Here is a 22459-nt window from a genome sequence, read left to right on the forward strand (position 1 = left end):
AAAAACCTATAAAATACTAAATCTAAGCTACAATAAATAAATAGCCTACAATGCTCATTAATTACATGAGAGATGACTGTAGAGATCTGCCACACATTTTTCCATCTGCATTTTTCCCAATTATAAGCAGAAGTTGAAATTTTCTTATATATTAAGTAGCAAACAAAATAAAGGCATGCTCCTATGTATTACAAAACTCAGTCAAACATAGTAATTTTAATTCTAAAAGCTGAACTCTCTTCTCTAAAAGGTCATCAAAGAATTCTTTTTTTTTATTTAAGGTACAAATCAGTTGCACACAGAGAGATCACGTTTTTAGCATGACTAGCCTAAGTTTTGCATGTTTATCCTACTTTACATGAAAAGCTAGGATTAAAGAAACACAACACACATTAGAGTTTTGAATTTGAAATCAGTTACGGTTGATGATCATCTCCAAAAATAAATATTCCCACAGATAGAGGTCAGTGGTTGCCTGAAATTGCATCAGTTACTGCCTGTATACTAAAATCCTCCACTCCTCTGGGACTGCTTTATCATTTTATGAGATTAATTAAAACAGTAGTTTTAGCATAGAACATCACAGTTTTCTATTCACACATTTGCCATTAGGTGCTTACAATTTATTGATCTGAGACTCATCATAGTGCTTCTCTCAGAATTTAATCACATAAGAAGATGGTAACTCACAATTGTTAATAGATAAAAAAGTACACATTAAATAAGGAACAAATTAAGAGGGGTTTTTTGTCTTTTATGTGTTGGTTTGGTAAGCTCTTGCTGTTTTCAAAGGAAAGTAACTTTACTGTATTACAACTCTAATTTTGAGGTGGCATGCATTTATTTTCTTAATTTATAATTAAGCATCTGTATTTTGTGGCTCTATTTAAAAAACAAAAAACAGAAAACCAAAACCCTAACTTTTGGGGACATTCTTTCAGCCCTTCCTCTAAGAAAACACAGATGAAACAGTGTTAATAATAGTGATAAAATTTGAAGAGGTAAGTTAAAAACTAAAAACCTTAAAAAAAGGGACATGGTTGTATCTACATGTGCCTGATTTCAGCACACATGTCTCTTCAGGTTTTCAGATGGAAAAGCACCTACAATAATGATGTAAAAATTATTGATCTCATATTATGGAACTACCAAGAGCCTTGAGGTTTTTCCTTGGTTTTTGTAATCTCACTGCATTTCTTTCTCTAGATGAAATAATCTTAACTTTGCTCTCCAGCAACATCTACTGGAACATCAGTAAAATGCTGCTATTTCTATTCATCACCCATTTAACATCTAGTAGGGCAGAGTTAGCAAATGCCAAAAGCAAGAAATAAATGCTCTGCAATTCAGACCCTGCATTCTGGGCTCAAGCACATCAAGGTGGCTCAGCTGCAACCTTCCACTTTTCTGCCATTTCAAAGTCTTCATGACTAATTCCTACCAGAATTCATCTACCATTTATACTCAGATAGACTTTATTTAAGTCACAAAATATCATTTAAAGTACCACATTACATCTGGGAAGAAGAAGAGAAGAGAAGTTACTCCTAATTTCGCTTTGATCCAACATGTGCTTAAACAGAACTGAAGCATAAAAAGAACTTGGAAGAACACAGAGAAACATTCTGAAAGGTGAGACAGAACTGGAGTGGCAATTCCAACGCCAAAAAATAAACAAGTTCAGCAAAACCATAGTTAAAAAGTAAAAATATCCACAGCAGAACAGTGAGGCATTTACAACTTCTGATTTCAAGTCTTCATTTGGGGGGGGGGGTGGATCTGTCGCTTTGTATGAGGATGACTGTATGGATGAAGAACCACTGAAGGAAGCAGCAGGGCTCGAAGTGCCTGCCTGGGGCACAGTCCCTCTGAGCCGAGGTGCCCTGCAGTGACACAGTGGTGCAGGCAGCCCCTGCACCCCAGCACCAGCGCTGCCGGAATCCAGAGGGGCTGGCACTGCACACTCGGGTGGCTGCAGGCAGGACTCGGCCATTTGGGGGAACTTGCATAAAGACCAAAGTTCTCAAGTAAACAGATTCATTTCACTCTGCAGGGTGCTCATCTGCAGGTCTGCACCACGGAATTCTGCCTGTCAAACGATGTTTGCTCTATGACAGCTTACCAAGTTAGCTTTCCCCAGCTCTGCTCAAAGCCAGCCAGCAAGTGCTCCACTTTACAAATAACTCCGATCACTACCACAGTATTTGCTTTCTTCCAAAGCCCCAAGAATGGTCTAACTATCCTTGACTGATGAAATTCAGAATAACACTGCTGCTCAGAATCCCTTCCTCCTATTTTGAGTCAGTTTGCTGGTACAGAGAGCAACTGTAAAATGTGAGGAGGGAAAAAAAGGCACCAAAGCAAATGACGACCAGAAACAGGCGTCCCAATAGTCAAATATTCCAGTTGTGAATAAAAAGCACTTACTAAAATTATTTTTGCCTTTGGAATCCCTATAAAACCTTAATGCATTTTTATAGAGAATAAAAGGGCACATTTTCCAAAACCACAAACCCTTTAGGCTATAGAATTTTATATTATTATGAGACTTAAGTTCATAGGCTTTGCCTGATAAATTAGCTCCTCTCAATAACTGTTAAACAGAAAGCCCTTTATTGTAATCCAAGTGCACTTGTGGACAGCACTTTCAGAGTTAACTCCATTTGACAACTGACATAAATCCATTATTCTAATTTGGTGATTGCTTTACTAAACACAGATGCATTTTATGAGTTTTAGTCACGTATTTCATTCAGGATGCTACTTAATCTCAATTTACAAAACATAAACACGAAATAGGTTTTACAGTATATCTAAAAGAGTATAGCTATTCATCCAACAAAATACGAGGCAAACAAACCATATTCACCTAGACCTAAACTCAATGCTAGATTTTACCTTACAAAATAAATAGTAAATAAGTGAATTATTATTTTTTTATTGAGCTGTTGCAATCAAATTGCAGAATGCAAGGTCCCTGAGGGTTGTAAGACTCTAAAGCTTTTCTTACACTGAGATTTCAGCACTGAATTTAACCTTAAGCGAAGTCCAGCTTTCACAAAAGCTGGCTCTCTGATTTATTTTGATACAGAGAGAAAAGGAGGGGGGGAAACAAGCAGTCATTGTGCATACAGCGTCCTCAGAACCCCATCTCTAATTCAATTTATAGCACAGACTTTACATCTTAAACAAAAGGAATCTGATACACCACCGATGCTGCCTCTTGCTGCAGTTGCCTGCCTCAGTTGCAGAACGCTGGAAACCCCCTGCTCCGAGCCAGCACTCCATCCAACATTCGCATCCAGACACTTCTTACCTGCCTCAGTTGAAGGCTTCCTTCCCTTGTTAGCAGTATGAAGCATCCTCCAGCCTTCCCAATCCTTAGCACCGGCCTCGAATTGCACAGCCAAGTCCCTTTTTCGCAAGAAAACGCTTATTGGAAGTGATTAGTTTTTGTTGTCCCTTTTAAGTCCCTCCTGCGGGAAAAAGCCGGGGAGCGATGTGACGCCACCTTTTAATCTTTTGCGAGAGCGAAAAGGCAGAAAAGGAGCGCTCGATCAAACTGAGCTTCACACATGACTAAAACTCGGCGGAGAGGCTGCGAGCTCTGGCTGAAGCACCACTAGGCGTGAGTGTAAGAACAGAGAAGAGGGGAGAGTCAATGAAATGTGACAACGTATGTGCATCAAAGACGGGCAAAGGGAGAGAACAATGAGAGAGAGATCGCGACAGCAGCGAGGGAAGGAGGAAGAATGGGAATGGGAGGCAGAATAAGCCGGAAGAAAAGAGGAGAGTTTTGAAGCAAAGAATTCGCAGAATAAAGCCAAAGTGTCTGGCAGCTTCTGTTTTTATCTCAGTGAGCATGACATACTGCCTCTCTCATTTAGCAACACATTCTTGTCTCTTCCAGGTTTGAAAACTGAGATAATCACAGTGTGTGCCTGTTTGCGCCTGACTGGCACACGCGTGTGCAGTGTACCTGAGATGCCCCCAACCATCTCCTGGAGAGGCATTTATGTGCAATTAAGTTCATATATTCATTAGGAGAGACACCTCCCCCCGCCCCCCAAAAACAGGAGCTAATTTCTACATTAATCTACAATATAGTTTAACTGGCAGATGGAATTCTACTTATAACTACTAACAAACTGCCACTGATAAACAAATGACTGAACAAATGCTTAATGTTGATAACTGAGTTATCATAGCAACAAAACATATTAGCGTTGATAAATCTGTTTTTAAGAAAAGGTATTACAGACACTTTGTATTATTTAGCCTGGAATTTCTAGATGAAGTTGCTCTAAGTGGCAGGAGAAGAAGAAACTTGACCCAGAACTTACATTTTTTAAGAAATGCATCAGAGACACATTCCTATTTCCAATGTTTTTAAAAAGCAGTTACAAGCTAAAACCCAAATTTAAAATTTGAAATTTAATTTTGAATTCCTACCCATCTAGAAAAGATGCACACATTAAGTCCTCATACAAGTAGGGTTCAATTTTGTGCAAGATGAGGGTGGATTGCATATGGATTGTTTGAGTCTGTGGCTGATAGGAGTTTTTTTTCCTAACTACAACATGTAATATCAGGGCAGCTTCTGTGATTTGCTTTGTTTATACCTTCTACCTTTACATGGTCAAGGCAAATGGGCTTCATGCCAACTGGCAATTGGCCAGCTGGCCCAGGGCACACAAGGTCCTTGTCTGCAGAACTGACACAAGCCCACACCCACACTTGGATTTACGTGGAGCCAACATGCAGTAGGAACAAACCAAAAAAAGATGTATTTTCTTTGCTGCGGCACCCTATTTGGGCTATTGGATCTACCACCACAACTGCATTAGGGACAAGGAAAGACAATGTCAGTAAATTAAGCTGGAAACCTGATCTAGTTCTGGACTGTGCAGAATTGTGCTGTGGTAGCTCATGCAAGTCACAGTGCTACATTCTGGCATCTGGGTCTGAAGGTACTCAGGTAGCCTAAAAGAGTATTTCAACAGCTTTACTGACTGAACTTGGTGTCCTCTTTTGTAAGGGTTTTCCAGTTCCAGAGAGGTTATAAGATGAGTTCACAAATGACTATCAGGGAATCAGGGTCAGTTTCAACCCCAGGTAATTCTATACCATTATTATACCACAAAACTTGTAAGAATCGATGCTTTTCTATGAATGTTTGCCTCCAGAATCTCACAAAAAAACATTGCAGTAAGCTCTGGACAGATGGAATCCAGTTTTCCTATCTGTATAGCAACACTTGCAAAACAACTCTTTAAACTTGCAAACCCCAACCTATTGATAAATTTGTGATTGCCTCAGCATTTGACCTCTTTTTTTTTTGTCCCTTGGCTTGGGCACTGGGAATCCACTGACTTACATACAGATCCATTAAAATCAGATTCTCACTAACCTTTTTAAGTAGCCTTCATCATGTGAACTTAAAGTTACCATAAGAATAAAAATATGAATGAGAACAATGGGATTTTAAATCTCTCTCTATGTGTATCCATGCACCTCTAGCTGACCCAACAAAAGAGCAGTTTGTGTGATGGATCAAGAATTCCTTCATGTTCTGCTGCTGTAAGGAGTCCAAGGGATTCCTTGCACTGTTTTAAAGGCCTCCTGTTTTATGGAAATTAATGCCACCTGAAATTTCATCTTGCAGAAAGATGAGGGAGAAACAGACACCCATGAGTTTAGTTACTGCACTTTTTTCCAAGAGTATTATTAGTAAATACTCTAAAGGAACTGCCTCACTACCTTTTGAAAAGAAAACAAGCAAAAATAAGTCCCAAGTGCTGTAAGAAGCTCCTCTGCTGGTGCACACTTAAAATGAGTAACAGGAACAATTAGGGAAGAGATCTTTCCTGTTTCCCATTCATTTTGTATTTTCTCACCCTTACTGGTAAATTGCTTTTCTCATGCAAGTCTTGATAAGAAGTTTCCACATCTCTTACAATGTACTAGATTATATCCATGACAACAAATTTCAGGAAATGCAAGCACATACGTACATACAGACTTCCAGAAGTATTTATTCATTCTCAGAGGCCTATCTACAAATTCACAACCGAATCAAATGGATGCATTTGCATCCAAGGTCAATAAAACACTTGAAAACATGCATGCAGCTTGTTTGCTTTCATGAAAGGCATAAGACTGTGTGGCTAAAACCAAGCATGTGCTTATATCTTGAAAAAAATAAATTGTTTTCTAAAAGAACTGACCTTGAGTTGAACTAAAAGTGTTTGGATACTGAACTGCTTGACTCCTTACAGCTCCAGTGAGCAAGGCAAGTCATTCTCCTATGGAAGTAACTCTATAAATCAGCCATATTTCCATAAGACAGGCGAGGCTTTGATGAACATGAATGAGAAAAATGTATTTTACTGCTCTTAAATGTGCTTCCACTTAAGCTTCCTCAAGCAGTACTGCAGGAGCACACCAGCATCACACCAGTGAACATTACAAAATAACTACACACAAAAACATACTAGCAATGCCATTTTGTGCAGAGATATAAATAGCTGATTGCCAGCCCTTTTCTTACACTTCCATCATTACAGTGAAAATAACTAAACCAGAGTTTTCCCCTCAATCTTACCTGAGGAAGTCAAGTTTAAGTTTAATCACAGAAAACCTCTTGATACCATATCTGTCTACTCTGCTAGAAATCTGGATTGTTCCTGGGTGTGTTTTAGGCCACATGCAAATGCATCCTCAGCAACCTCAAACTTCTGGAGCGACAGAACAATTTTAGAACATCCACACACTGCGTTGTTCCCATGAATCCAGCCCCATCCCCTACAACCCTCTCAGGAAAACACAGGGTCTTTGACTACAAAAGTGTTCTCAGCTGTCACAGGGACTACTGGCCAGAAACACTCATTGCTGCAGTCCCTTGGAGTTAAGGAAAGGCTCTGGTTATGCAGAGGGGCCAATGGCCACTTTCTCTTAGCAATATCCTTCTGTATTTTACATCTAGCAAAGACTTTCTTTGCCAATTATCTAGTTTGGGTGACACAAACACAAATTAAGTTTCCCAGCCTTTTGGTTTTGTTCTTCTGTTTCAGACCTGAAGACAGACTGTCTCTGAGAGCATCTTTTTTTTTTTTTTTTTTCAGTTACATCTGTTGGTTTAATAAAATGTACCTTCTTCTTCTCCCAAAGCCCTGTTTCAATAATACCTTTGGATCTCTAACACCACAAGCACTATAAAAATTATAAGGGCACGGCATGGCCCTTCATCTCTCCCCAGCCTCCATTCCCTAGAATGGATCTGTTCACTGCTCAGAGGAAATAAAGGAAGAGCAGGAGGAGCACAAGGCTAGAAGGGAGGTAGCATACAAGAAAATCCCTTGTGTCTTATATTGCCTATACTTAACTTCCCAGAACCCAATTTACAATGAGAAATGCAGCTGGTGTGGTAAAAGAAGCATCAGGATTAGACTAAATTTTACTAGTGAGAGGCACAAAATAAAGACCTTGCACAAGCCTAAGGTATAACAGCATGGCAGGGTGAAGAAAAACTGTGATGCTATTGCTGGTATGAATAATAAAACCACTTAAACACTGTTTTTTGAGCATAACTGAATACATGTGATAGCATCATTATAAATTAAAACTGTTTATGACCTCCATTTGGTCCAAACAGTACAACCTTACTCACTATATGCATGGTTGAACAAATTGATCTACAACTGCCTGTTGTTACACGATAGAAGGGATAGCCAAGTGTTCTGAAAAGGAAACAAAAAGAAAATCCCAGCAAAAGCAGCTTGTAATGACTCATGCAGATTTCTTAATGGCTACTGAAAATAATCCTTGATTCCTATCATTGTCAGCTCAGTAAGTGATAATAACTAATACCTAAGATATTATTTTATTTACATAGTTAATTTCTAGTTTTCCTTATTCCATAAAAATAAGTGTTAATATGTTTTGAAACCAATAATTTCATGAATGAACGAGAACCAGTACTTCTATAAATTCAGCTAAAGTACTAAAATAGGAGATAATCAGTATGTTGACTATTTGGGTACAAAATTTTCAAAGGACATGTAATCCCACCCCACCCTTGTATTTATTTGTAAAACCATAGAGGAATACAGTTAAAACGACATTTCAAGAGTCAGACTTCCATGGCACCAATTTGTTGTCAGCTTCATACATTTCCATTTAGAATTTTTTTCTCCAATTATAGTCACATGCTAAGGCCTTTCAAGGCTCCTCAGTACCTCAAACAATTCCTGAAGAATCTCCCATAGAAGATTTACATTTTTTAAACCAGCAGTAAACCGATTACTTTCATCTAAAGTACGGCAGCCAGTTCACGTGAACCTCCTGCGCCTCAATTAACATTAGGGATGGAAAGAATAATTTACCTACAAGGTTCAGGTGTGCCTGATTTCTTCCTGCCATGGGCTGAGAGCTCCTCCACGCTCTGCAGGCACATTCTGCTTGCAAAGACAAAGGCTGGCTTCCAGGAGAGCACTGTGAGGATCCTAAAGCATTTTCTTCACAACTAGGTAATTTAAGTTCTCTACATGAAATACAAATCTACGGTGAGACAACAGAGCACACAGCTTCACTGACTGCACAATTTATGTCAGAGTACAGGGCAACACACTTAGAAACTGAACAAAGCCTAGTTTTACTGCCCAGTCCCCTGAATTAATATGCAACATTCATGCCTTAAGTATACCCTTGAGCATTCTCTGAGCCACAGCTTTGAAGATGTGTTGGTTTCCTATGCACTAACTTGACCTATATTCAGGCTGAGTTCTATTCTAAGATTATTTCTGCTGTGAATTCAATTCCAGCCTGTATAGACACTGCTTTGCTACACCTATGATACAGATGGCAAAAAGCAGAAGGATGTCAACAAATTTAAAGGCCACTGCTGTCATTGCCTAACAACCAGGGTAATCAAAAAACTCTCTTCCTTTTTGTGAGCTGATCTTGACACAAGCACATTTCCTTGATAATGTGGAAGCACAGAATCAAATCTATAAACCTTTTAAAATGGTTTGCTTTTATGTCAGGATCCAAAGACCTGCTGCCCTGCTGGAGCCAAGTATTATCTGTGCCATAAGCCAAGGATGCCAGAAAAACTGCAAGAGATGACCAAAAAATGGAGGCAGGGAAATTAATAATTTTTTATTTTCAGAGTAAAGTTACAAGAGGAAAACAGAATGGCTGTTATCTCTAATACAGGACACCACAGAAGAAGTGAAAAACAGCAACAAAGGTCTTTTAAAAAATTTGCTCCTGTTTACTTGTGTTCTGATCCACAATTTTTGTCCCAGAACTCCATTTTTCTCTATATTTGTAGCACAGAGATCTTACAGGATTAGGCCTACACCCTATTAGTAACCACCTGACAATTCATTAACTGCTTCAAGTTGTTTCATGTAATGATCAAGAGGACTTTTATACCATAACAGACCTCCTAAAACTCCACTTATCTCATAAACCAAAATTGTCAAGCCCTCTGAGTTTACAGCTCGAAGACCCCTTGAGAATTTGGAAGACTTCCACTCCTGTACAGGTATGCCAGAGCTGTAATGAGCAGGAACACTGCAGGGACCGCTAAAGCAGCAATGCCATAACAACAGGCTACAAAAAGCACTGCATGATCCCCACATGCAGAGTCCCACTCACCACAGGAGTCAAGAGCTTCTTTTATTAAGCACTTTCATGCTGCATCTAGACTATGACTCAAGCCAATGAGTAGATAAGAAAAAGAGGAGGCAGGTTCAGGAAAGTTTGGTTTACTCCCCATCTGTTTTGCTACAGCACATGGAGGAAAATTCCACTAACAAGGCTGACATGGCATGAAAAGCACCCTTAATGTGGCATTTCCTCAGCTCTCATCAGACATAGGATACTGGTTTTGGTGAACCTGTGGCATGAACCACAACAGCTGTTCCTACCTTTATCCCTGTCATGCCACTAAGAAAGACCACACTGAAGGAAAAGAAAACTGGTAACTGTGAAGTGCTGATTAGAATGTTGGGAACAGCAGGAGCTTGACATGATTGACTCTTGAGAACTTTAAGATATAGTGTTTTAAGAATATTGTTAAAAAGTGGAAGAAATGTTCAAAAAAGCATATGCATATTAAAAATGCTATGTAAAGTGAGTATGACATTACAGATGATTAAAATGTAAAAAAAAATTAAATGCACATTGTAAGTCTGGTTTTTTCATAGTTCTTAAATGCAACAAGATCAGATTATAAATAGCAAGTTATGGCTTAGATACATTCATTCTCTTAAAATTATCGATAACAAGTAATATGCTGTATTTAGGAATGATCCCAATTTAGTAATAATATTCTTCTTTTTTCCCCCCTTAGATTTTTTTTTCTTTAGAATAAACAGATTTTAATTCCATAGAAACTCAGTTGAGACTGTGCCACATCTTTCACAGAGCTGACTAAGAGCATGAGTGAACTATCTGGCTGTTATTTGAAATGTTCTTCAACTTTATGGAGACAGACTCATTAAAGCAAAAGCTTTCCCACAAACAGTTTCTGACAAAGTGAAAAAGTAATTAACACAAAAAGAAGAGAACTATTTTTACTTTTACTATTTTTCACCCAGCCAGTTTATTACAGGCATTGTCATTTTTGACGTACTCTCTCCTGTGACAATCACGGACGCAATTCAAAACTTTACTTACCAGCCAACGCTCTTTTACAATTATCTCATCCTTACTTATGAAATCTGGGATAAAATGGTATAACTTCAGGTACTAAAGACCTAAAAAAAAGCCCCCTGGAAGCTGCCAGGAATAGATATTGACTACACTATACAACATGACAGTCACTACACACACTTCTCAGAGAGTCCTCATCTTAATGCACACCAAAAGCACAACATTAAGGAGAACAGTTTTGTAAAAACCAAACAAACAAATACAACAATCCCAAACACTGAACAGCAACAAACCCAAACAACAAAGCAAACAATCTTAGAGTGTTCAAATTATCTAATAACCTCCATTTCCTCTTTCCCTGAACCTCCTGTTGGGGTTTTTTTTCTCTCCATTTTTCTCCATTTAAACTGTACTTCTTGACCTCAATGGAGAAACACTTAGATCCCTGATGAAATTTTACATAACCTTATTCATTATAGATTTTTCTGCTGATTAAGGTTTCAAAGTAACTCTAATAATGTAAAGCAATACTATGCTGCTGCTGTTTTGGGAATTTTTAGCATAAAGGATATGAGTGAAGCCAGACAAAGCATAAATCTTAGAGAATAATATCAGCATTCTGTTGCCCTTATCTCTACTGTAGCACCTAGTTTTTATTTCAACTAACAGGTTTGCTGTCAGCCAAATTCTCAGACTATTAATTGTTATCAACCAATACATGTTCATGACAAAGAAACAAAATGTGTGAAGAAGCACATAGTACTGTGAATTTCATTTTCAAAATGCTTCTTAGTGTGTTAAGAATTAGCCAAACCCATACTAACATCATAAGTAATGTGTGATCCAAGGCCTAAGGAGTTCCAACACATCTTCTGGTGTTCACCAGAATGAAAATATTCCTTTATGCTTATCAAGAGGTTCTTTAAGAACAATGAAAGGATGTTATTTAAATATTTTCAACACCTGCTGATGCCTAAAGTCCACAAGATAAAACAAACATTTACCAGAAAGACAGCAAGAGGAAAGTTTTAGTCCTTTGGATAAGCCATCCAACACAAAAGACACAAGCATTTTTCTTACTTACAGCATTGAAATGACATCCATGGAAAAACAGCAGACAGCCTCGCGTTTCTGGAGCCTCACATCACCCTCGTGTAACTCTGGCTGCCACGGTGACCCAGATGCATTTGGGCTGCACAGGGCAGCTCTGGGGAGGCCCAGGTTGCAGGGGTGGAGAGCTGGCAGGTGTGCCCCATTATCTGTGCTGACCCAGTGATCCCAATCACTGCTCTGCACTGCAGGGACCCCTGGGCGGGGACACCGCGGCTCTTCCCCTGCCCGGGCAGTCCATCAGGAGGCTGCAGGCAGCCCCTGCCTGCCGGGACCTTGCCCAGCCCCACAGCCGCGGTGCCTGCAGGGCAGGTACTGCAGTACCGCCTCCAGGGCTGCCCCACCTCTGCTGTGCCACCCTCTGAGAAAGCCCTTCCTCCCCAGATGACTGCCCAGAGGTACCCCAGTGACCCACTCTGCCAAACCACAGCTGCACCACTACTGACCCTGCAACACAGTTACAAGCTTTATTATCACATCCAATATTTACTAAAACAGCAAATAAGGAGGATGCCACTGATCGAGCTATTCAGCAACACAGTTTGTTGCCCCAAAGCCTATTAAAACTGAGTTTAACACTCTGCTGGCACCCACACCGAGGGATGGGAGAAGACAGAAATTCCGAGCTCAGCTCTGGCTGTGGGGGTTTTTTGTCATATAGTCACAGAATGGTTTGGGTTGCAAGAGACCTTACAGATCATCTGGTTTGCTTCCCCCTCCAGGAGCACACTTTCCACTTGAGAGTTTTTTGTTGGTTGTTTTGGTTCGTTGGTTTTTTGGGGAAAGGGAAGGAGCGATGTTGCTGTACTTGCTTTTCTTTGCCCTGGAGCTCGGCCCCAGCAGCTGCCCGAGCAGCCCTGGCTCCCGAGGCCCTGCCTCGCTGCATCTGCTCCCGGCACCGGGCAGAGCCCCCGGCACCGGACAGAACCCGTCCCGGCACCGCCGAGCGGCCCTTGGGGAGCGGCGCAGCCCCCGCACCCCGACCTGCGGGACGGGAGCGGCAGCGCTGCGCTGCACGGGGGAGATGTGCGGGACAGGGGATGCGCGGGACAGGGAGATGCGCAGAATGGAAATGTGCGGGACGGGAGATGTGCGGGGCGGAGATGTGCGGGGCGGAGATGTGCGGGGTGGAGATGTGCGGGGTGGAGATGTGCGGGGTGGAGATGCGCGGGGTGGAGATGTGAGGTTTGGAGATGTGTGGGGTGGAGATGTGAGGTTTGGAGATGTGAGGATTGGAGATGTGAGGTTTGGAGATGCGCGGGGTGGAGATGTGCGGGCGCTGCCCCCGCACGGACGAACCGCACCCGGGGCGCTCGGGACGGGACCTGCCCGGCGGGGCACGGACAGGACCCCCTCCCGGGGACCCGGCTCACGGTTTCTCTTCGGCAGCAGCGGGAAGGCCGTCCCGGGCCGGGGCACGGCACGGCAGAGCCGCGAACGCCCCGGGGCACCCACGGCAGCCCCTCGGGCCAGCCCCGGCCCCGCGGATGCCGCAGCCCGAGCGCTGCCCAGGGAGGGTCGGACAGAGCGGGATGTGACACAAACCAGAGCTGACAGCGGCTGAGCACAGACACGGCTCCAGCCAGAGCACAGCAGCATCCTTCGGAAAGCACTCGCGGCCGGGATGTGCAGTGAATGCCTGAGCAGCCCGGCTGGCCTCACCGATCAAACAGCGATGCCAAAGGGCCAACACTAATGGCAAGTCTGTCTCGCCACAGTCATCAGCGTGACAAGGCTGATGCTGCAGGTGCCTGGAGAAACAGATCTTTTATTTTCTCAGAGACACAGGTATAAACTACGGGCTTAGCTCATGCATAAAACCCAAAATGAGCATAGCTGATGGCTGATAGTAATGTGAACAATTAAGGACTATACTTTTCACTTTAGACTAACAATTTTGAACACAAGATTCCAGTGAATTTTTAGCTACACCGCTGCTGAATGTAAAAAAAACCAAAAAACAGAACCAAAAAGCAACACTTTTCACATGAGTCTGAGCTGAGCATTTTAAGTTATAATAAAAAAGCAACCTTATTAAAATATATTTGCCTCATTAGGGACTTGATTACAATTCAGTAACACCAAAAAAAAAAATCCATTAAAAAGCACACAAAAAAGAGTAGGATATTGAACAACAGAGGGAGACAGGGGCATGCAGAATCAGTACATATCCCAAAGAAAAATATGCAAAAATGGAAATACTTTTGCTCTGGCTACTAAGACCATACTCAAGATAAGACTGTTTCAGTCTGAAGGCAAATCACTTGCTTGGAATCTTAACTCAGTCAGTTCCTTTGTGGCCTCAAAGTACATCAAACTCATCTCCCCAGCTGCATCTTTCATACTTTGGCACACAAATTTCCCAGAACCCAAACATGCCCTACTGTCCCTGGCATATTGCTGGGCCACAAAGGGCAGGAAGGATGAGCACTGTACCAGTGCAAAGAGACAAAGAGACATTCCCCTACCAGTGCCTACACCTTCCTAGCAAATTGATATTCCAGGTAGAAAAATAATAGTAACTGAAAAAAAAAAACAACCTAAAAAAACCTAACAAAAACCAAAAAACTCCTCCAAAAGCTAACAGAAAAACCCACAAGCAAAGAACTCTTCTTGGAAAAGGCAGAGATGAGAGCCCTGAGTGCCCCAGCCCCTCTCAGGCTGCCTGCACAGGTGACAGATGCTGCCTCCTCCCATCCCCATGCTCACCAGGGGGAAGGGAGGTTGCATCTATTTCAGTTATTAAGTGGATAATGACTCCATATGCTGTCCTGCAGCCAAGCAACAAATAAAAATCATAATGTACAGGCCAAATAACTTCCTTGGAACTAGACACATTACTGTGCATAATTCTCTTCTTAATGGTTATAAACAGACCAGAGCAATATACAAAAATAACATGCTACACAAGCATGATTATAATCAGCTATGTATGACATTTCTGTGCCATTTCAGTTAACTTTCAACAGCATTCTAACAGAGCTTGTCATTTTTCAGGTAATATCTTGCTTCAGTAATTCTATTTCAAAGTAGAAAACAACACCTAAGGTTACAACTACTAATAGAGTTATACAGAAGCCATCCTAAATCCCCCAAAAATATTTTTTTTATTTGCAGTAGGGATCCCTGAAAAAACACGGGGCTAGTACTGACAACTTATTTCTTCTATGATGACTAGAATAATACAAGAATACTAGAAAAAACAATATTGTTTCATTGTTCAGACAAGTTACATCGAATTCCTGGGAGTCTGTTTTAAAGCATGCAAAATCCATGGCTGAAACAGAGCCTTGAAGATCAAATCACATCTCAGTTTGAGATTCATTGCTGGGTCTTGGGAAAGACAATTATCTTTGATGTGGTCAATTTTTTCAGTTTATATAATGGAGGTAATGATACCTCACAGGACTCATTTAAGGGTTTAATAACTAATGCTTGCACAAAATTTTCAAGTTGCTAATTATGATTATTTAGCTAAGTGTTAACCTAATGCATATGTAAGAAAACAACATTAATGTATTCCCAAAGATGATTATGATAATAATTATTGTTAATGCCACATGGACAAGTGCAATTGTTCCTCTGCCACCCAGGTGTGAGGTGTGTGTGACACACCTGGCCCCTGGCAGGAAAGGCAGGGCACCTCAGAAGTCATCACACACAGAAATTATGCTAGAACAGGAAATCCTGGAAGGAAAAGACGCTCACAAGCCCAAGTTTAGAGTCATCCTCAATCATTCAGACTTCACTGGGAGTGGCTGGCTCGGCTGCCAGGCAGGGCAGAGCTGGGGGTCAAGCAGAAAGCAGCAGCAGCCCCAGCAGAGCTGCCCAAGGAAGTGGCTGCAGCAGCCCTGGCACAGAGGAAGGAGAGAGAAAGCAGCAGGAGTTGTGGTGAGGATGGGAGGGCACAGAGAGGGAAAAAATGTCATTGCCAGTTTTCTCAGCTAATGCTTTCACCCAGAAAACACTGGGAACAACTGCATTTGGTGCAGTCCTCCTCAAAATAGAGCAAGTTTTATTCCAGCAGATATGAATACATTAGGGAAGAGAATAATTGAGAAGACTTTAGAAGGCTTCAGGAAAAGAAAAATCCTGTAAACAAGATTGAGCAACAAGTCTTTGAAAGAATCCTTTTGTTCCCTTCACAATGCTCCCAAAATCTGCTTCTTCAGAACAGTATTCATTTAAGAAAAAGAAAAAAGAGGAGAGAGATAAAGGGAAAGCCAAGAAGACATTTTAAGGCAAAAGCGTTTAAAAACCATTTTCTTACTCTTCAGATTTTTTGTACCTAAGCCTGGAGGTGCATTGTCCACACTCTGTAACACTGGAGGTTCTCAGGCTCTGCTCCCAGCGTGGCTTTTACTGGGCCAGCACAAACAGGGCCAGCAAAAACCCTCCATTGCCTGGCCTGCCAGGTGGGAATGACATGGTCTCAATTTCAGACTGGGCAAACCCTCACACTACCCATTTCCCAGAGGAGATTTTAGAAAACCCCACTCTGTCCTTGGCCAGGGTGCACCCCCTGCAGAGGAATGGGCAGAGCAAGGCACAGAGTGAGGCTTGTGAGGGGAGCATGAGAGAAAACCCAGGGGGGAGCTCAGAGACCCTTCACACTGAGGGGATCTGCCATGGGGGGATATTTAGGATCAACTTGCCATTGATTAGCTTAGGGTGTGTCAGATCAGAAGGAAGCTGCAGCAGACTAAGGATTTCCCTAACAAACAAAAGGAGCTGCTATTAGCATATCAAACAAAAGCAGGTTTCATTCTATTGAGCAGTATAGGAAAAACCCAGCCTGTTAATACCTGCACTTCCTGCTCCTGTAGTGGACTTGCAGTACAGCCCTGAGGCTGTAATGATTATTGTCACCTTTACTAAAGATTATTGCCAATCTACCTCTGCCCAGAAAAGCCAAGGCTCATGTTTCAGATTGTCACATTCGGACTAAAAATATCAACTCTTTGAAGTTATTATATATTCAAAGTATCTCATGACTCGTAAAGAATAGACAGAATAGCAATAATAGAGAGGAAAAACAAAGTTCTAGACCACTGGCTTTAGAAATCAAACATAACTAACATTGGTACATTTTTTCCTGTGTCTCTGAGCAAATATGCTTCTCTGTCAGTCCTTCCTTGACATACTCAGTCAGCTGGGTACAACAAACTTGTGTGAATCTCAATGCTCTGAAATGCCTAAAAGTTTCACAAACTCCCTCAAATGAGTAGAGAACAGGCCCCTACAGCCAGAAAGGCTCTGACACATGCCAAGAATTGCCTGCTCCATCAGATCTGGCCAGGACATCCTGCCTGTGTCCTGCTACAGAGCTGGGGCAAGAGGAGGGAGGGGAAAGGAGGAAACTCAGAGCTGGTGTGGGAGAACAGAGGGTGCTGCTGCTTGGAAATGCTCAGTGGGTTGGTTTTTTATTCCCATGTGACAAAATCCTAAAATGCTACAAGTTCCTCTGAAGTCCACAGGGCTTCACAATGTACTTACACAATGTAGCTTATAATGCAATCTTTAAAATTTGCATTTTTCTCTAATACTAGAACCATTTATCTCACTGTTATCAAGTCTTTATTAGAGTAAACTTGTTTCTAAACTCCCCCCAAAACCCCAGAACAGTTTCTGCACCTGTAGTAGACATAGCATGTTTGCCAAACAAAAAATAAAATAATTAGCTTTTAAAAATCCCCCATAATTATAACTAACATGTATGTATTTCTGCCACAATCAGTAGTAAGAAATATAGCTCACTGTAAAGTGAACTACAATCAAACATATTCATGGCATTCAGCATATTAAAATCAGATGACAAATCTAAGAAGTGACATTTAAGTGAATGATTTCCATAGCCATGTCTCCATATGTTCTCTACATTCAAATGCTGCCTCTGAAAACACCGCAGTGACACCAAAGGCCACAGAATTTCCTCTGGGGGAATGGACAATTTTATGTAAATAACTAATGAAATACAGTCACTTATTGCAATATTTTTATACAATACTCTTCCTGCCTTGAACCTAAATCCAACTAAACCATGAATGAACTACACAAGATGCTCCCTGAAGGGCTGGAGTGGTGTGGGTGACACATTTCTTATCTCCCTAGGGGTGAAGTACATCACATCCTCAGAACTTCCAATCTTACCCCTCTGCAAAGCTGCTGACTATTCCCAGAGCAATATCTCTCTTATTCACACATGCTTTATGTGCCATGGGACTGGAAAAAGCAAAACAAATCCCCATTTTTCAAGCATACACAAATCAAAACCGAGCAGAAGAAATGTATACAAATAAATTCTGAAAGAAATAATTTAAATGTTGGACTTCTAATGTGCCTATCTACCAGAAAATACTGATGCAAGCTTCAGTTTAGGTTTCCCTGACTTGGAGGTAGCAGACCTCAATGGAGGTAGTGACTTGAATGAGGCCAGGAATTCATTGTGAATTTAATCTGGAAAAATCTCAGTGCTATATTTTAGTAGGATAGGGCAGGGCACATGGCTCCATGACTGAAAGGGGCACATAAAAGCAGTCCCAGAATGCCACCAAGACACACAAGCCATAGTTTGATGAATGAGAAGCCTGTACAATGCAGCACTATATATTGCATTAAAGGCTTTTTGGTTCTGGCCATTATTAGGACCTGTTATTACAGGTTTTTATTAAAATTATGCATAATTGTAATTGCTAATGCATTATTATATCCTCCTCTACGTGAGAAGTAATGAATAGCTTAAATTAAGGAAAGAAACAAACCTGTAGGTGAATGCAGGCTTGTTCCCACTGTGATTTATTGCAGAATGTACTTACCATCTTAAGGACTGCTCTAAGACAAAAAGGCAGGGCAACACTTTCTAAGGTTTCTTTACCAAAATTGGTTTTGTTTTTTATTTGAAACATAAATGATAAAATGATTCAACAGGTTAGGAAGTGTAACGTTCTGCTTTTTTAAAAGATTAGTCATGTAAGCCTGCACATCTTCCAGCAGTTCACAGGTAGTGCAGAGCTGGGGAAGCTGCAGCATAGGTGCAGCTTACTCAACCATATGCTGCTTTCCTTAAGTAACCCATTATACAAAAAAAAAAATAATCTTGTGACAGATTGTTTTGACAGCTAAAAAACATTTCAATTTTTTGAATGCATTTGACTGAAAGGCAAAAATGTTAGATAGATGTTAATTTAACAGATGTCTAGTTTTGCATCATCAGCCTGAAACAGGCAATTTCTAGCAAGTCTCCTTGCTGCATCACAACATGAAATCCTATGAATTCCATATGGATATGCCTTTCACAAACTTCAAAAGAGCCACGCTCATTGAAAGGCAAGTAAAATTGTTCTAAGAAGATGGTACCACCTGGCTGAACTTCTGATTAAGCAAGTAAACACATCCAGGGATAAGCAAACCAATATATTGCCATTACTTTACAGTCTGGAATAAGGGGGCATTATTTGAGGCTGTATGTTAAAAGCATTTATTTACATGAGAAAAATACATCAGGTGGTCTCCTGAAACCCAAATAAATTTCTGAAATCTAATTATCCTATGGAAAGTATGAACCAAGAATTTTTAAGTTCTGCATGTCTTAAATACAAATGTTAGCATGCCTGAGCATACTGCCATACTTTATATATATACTTAAATTGTGGTTGTGCATTGATTGTAGAAAAACCAGAAATAACTATAGATTAACTAAAGCTGGTGCTGCTAGCACAGTCACCCACAATCTTCGAAAGCTTTGGGATTCAGTCACCATCAAAGCCAATTTTGGTGCTTTCAGTGGGTTATATATAGAAGAAATTTTGCACAGGGAGAATTTCTCCTCAAAACAGTCCCATGAAGTCGGCTATATGCATTTGGGATCTCAGAAGCAGCAAAAACTATTCTGTAAATTTCTGTATGGAATTTGCACATAGCATGACTGCTCTCACTTTACAGAAAAGGAAATAGAAAATAAAGATATTTAATTACATGGGAGATTGAGAACTCCTCACAACTGATTTCAAAACGTTCCTTACATTCAAACTGACGAGCTGGAAACTGCTGCTGAAATATAATGTGTGTTTGCTAATGCCACCTGATCTCTAAATAATGAGGATCAGTGATATTTACCTGCTTAATAGGAATATTATGAGACAAATCTAATTCATTTAAGGGTACTTAAAATCACACTCCCTGATTTATATGCTTATACAAATTGCATTTACCTGCTCTAGTTGTGATCTACATATCATGGCAAGCCAAGGCATTTCTGAGATTGGTTCCAGACTTAAAATCTGTGCTTTTGAAAAGGGCAAACATGCTTCCCCAGTGACAACATTCATCTGCTCCAGTTTCCTTAGCGAGTTTATCACCTTCAATAAGCAGACACCTGTTATTTCATGACCCCAACTCAGTTTTAACTCTTTTTCAAAGAAGCATTTTGGATCCAGTTTTTTCTTAATTTGGAATATGTCCCATTTTTTATTTTTTTTTCATTAAGACATAACATCGCAACACATAATTTCCACAAGCTGAATAACCTTTATGACACCTCCATGAATTCTGGAAGACAAAATATTTTTCTTTGAAGCATTTTTTCTTTAGCATACACAGAGTACAAAAAGTGTAAGGACATTCAGATTATTCAATACCAACTTTCTCAAGAATCAAACCCAAAAAGTTGAATTAAGGAATGATGAAGTTTCTTTCTCTGGTGAAGCCATACCCTGAAGTGACTTAAATGAAGGTTTTGAAATTTATGGAAATACCTCCACAGGGTAGTTTTTTGTAACAGGGAAAGGTTAAACCCACAAGGTTAAAATAATCTAAATATAAGAAATGCAATAAATAAAGACCCCAAAGGAATGGTTTTGCTTTAACTGTCTTAACTATGTCACTACATCCAGCACAAAACATTATTTTTTAGTGTATCTTTACAATAAGATAAACATTACATAAAACGAGATAAAGTTTTTCCACAAGCAGTAAATAATCATGGGATATCAAGAATCTGCTTATGATTCATATTTATAATCTGGTCACTGTTGCTTTATAAATATATCTTTGATTTTTGACCTTGCTAATTAGGCTGTGTGGAAATACTATCAACTGCTCGAGACAGATGTTAAACACCTGCAAAATATTCCATAAATTGATGTTTACAAGCCTGATTCCATCTGCTTGACTTAAGAGAAACCTTACAAATACAGAAAAACATTACTAATGAAGGTATTCTTTATCATTATTTTTGTTTTGCCCAGTGTAACAATTCCAGAATTTTCACTATTTTCATTTTGCTTCTTATTCTGCTACATAAAGTCCATGCAGTCTGATAAGTCTGGATAAACGGAGCACACCTCACATTGACTAAAAAAAAAAAAAAAACCAAAAAAAACCGCTGCGGTTCAAGTGAAATTACACTCCCTTGCTCTGGACTGACACAAACTAAAAGATGGCACAAAGGAATGGATCCACTGAGATCCTCTGGAGAGAGGGTAATGACAGTGCCTCAGTATCCCTGTTACCCATGGGGGGGCTGCTCTTGCATTTTCCTTGACATGTCAGTTCCTTGGAAGGGGAACAGGAATAAAGCCTACAGGTGTTGAGTCATAAATTAAGACACTCAAATTGACAGAGAGATGATTAGTTCTTTGAGGAAAGAAGAAAGTCAGAGTCCTGCAGCATTCCTGTTATCAGCTGGTTCTTCTTTCATGTCTCAGTGGAATTTTAACACAGACAATCTCAAAAAGTTACATGACAAAATTCTTGTCCTGACAAACCCTGCCCTGCCCTGACAAACATGAGGAATTCAAAATAAATAATAGACTCATCCTCTGTTTAAAGAAACATAAAAATAAACCCCGCAACCTAACAAGAAAATTACTATTCTACAGAAGAAAACCTTCCTGTATTGAATTTTTCCAGCATCTAATAAATTTAAACTAAATATGCATTTTAAAAAAGTCAAAATTCTAAAAGCATTATGTATTCTGTTTTATAGCAATTCTTGACCAACTACAACCTTCAAACAAGGAAAAACCTCTAAAGTAAGATTTTTTTTAAACTAAACCCAGCAGTATATGCGTTAATATTTTAGTAAGACTCTCATTTCTGGTACAGATAGTACAGTAGTGAAGACAAGTGAACAGAAAAGCAGACTGGGGTTTGGAAAAGAAGGCTGTATTCTCATATTTGCTTCAAGTAATTTGCCTGCCTCTTCTTTAATGTTCTCATCTGTAACTGAGGCTGGTGGCAGTAACCTTTCCCAGGGAAACATTCCACAATTCCAAGCCACTGTCAGAGCTGAGCATCATCACTGTAAACAGTGGCTGGAATTAGAAAAGTCACAATGTATGGAAAACTGCCATTAGGCAAACTATTTGAGCAGCATTCTGAGGATGAAAAAAATCTGCTGGATATGCCCCCTTAATTTCCAAGGAAATCTCCAACAGCAGACCATACCAGTGTAAATCAGTCCATTTCCAATACTGCTGTTGAGCCATGCATGGAAGTTCTATAAAACACACTCATTTTTCCATTTTCACAGATTCAATGCACAAGAATACCATCATTTGCCAGAAGTCCTTTCAAAACTTTTATTTTCTCCCCCAACATTTCTATTAAGTCCTCACGCAGTAATCTAAGCACCGTTTGTCACACTTCATTTTCATTCACAATTTTAAAAAATTCAGCTGTGCTCAGT

The 22459-nt window shown here is 40.3% G+C and overlaps 1 protein-coding gene across 18 annotated transcripts in view; it reads right to left on the reverse strand.

Annotated features, from left to right (window-relative positions):
- TENM2 (teneurin transmembrane protein 2) overlaps positions 1 to 22459 on the reverse strand; it is a 619293-nt gene that overhangs the window by 333155 nt on the left and 263679 nt on the right. For 2 of the 18 annotated variants that reach the window (XM_033073574.2, XM_033073573.2), the window contains exon 1: positions 3317 to 3834. The exons of the other annotated variants lie outside the window; for them this stretch is intronic. In XM_033073574.2, coding sequence (XP_032929465.1) covers positions 3317 to 3362 — 46 coding nt within the window. In that variant the 5' untranslated portion in view covers positions 3363 to 3834. Of the gene's footprint in view, positions 1 to 3316; positions 3835 to 22459 lie in introns of those variants that run through there. 18 annotated transcript variants of the gene reach the window in all.

Source organism: Catharus ustulatus, chromosome 15 (assembly GCF_009819885.2).
Source record: "Catharus ustulatus isolate bCatUst1 chromosome 15, bCatUst1.pri.v2, whole genome shotgun sequence".
Taxonomy (NCBI): domain Eukaryota; kingdom Metazoa; phylum Chordata; class Aves; order Passeriformes; family Turdidae; genus Catharus; species Catharus ustulatus.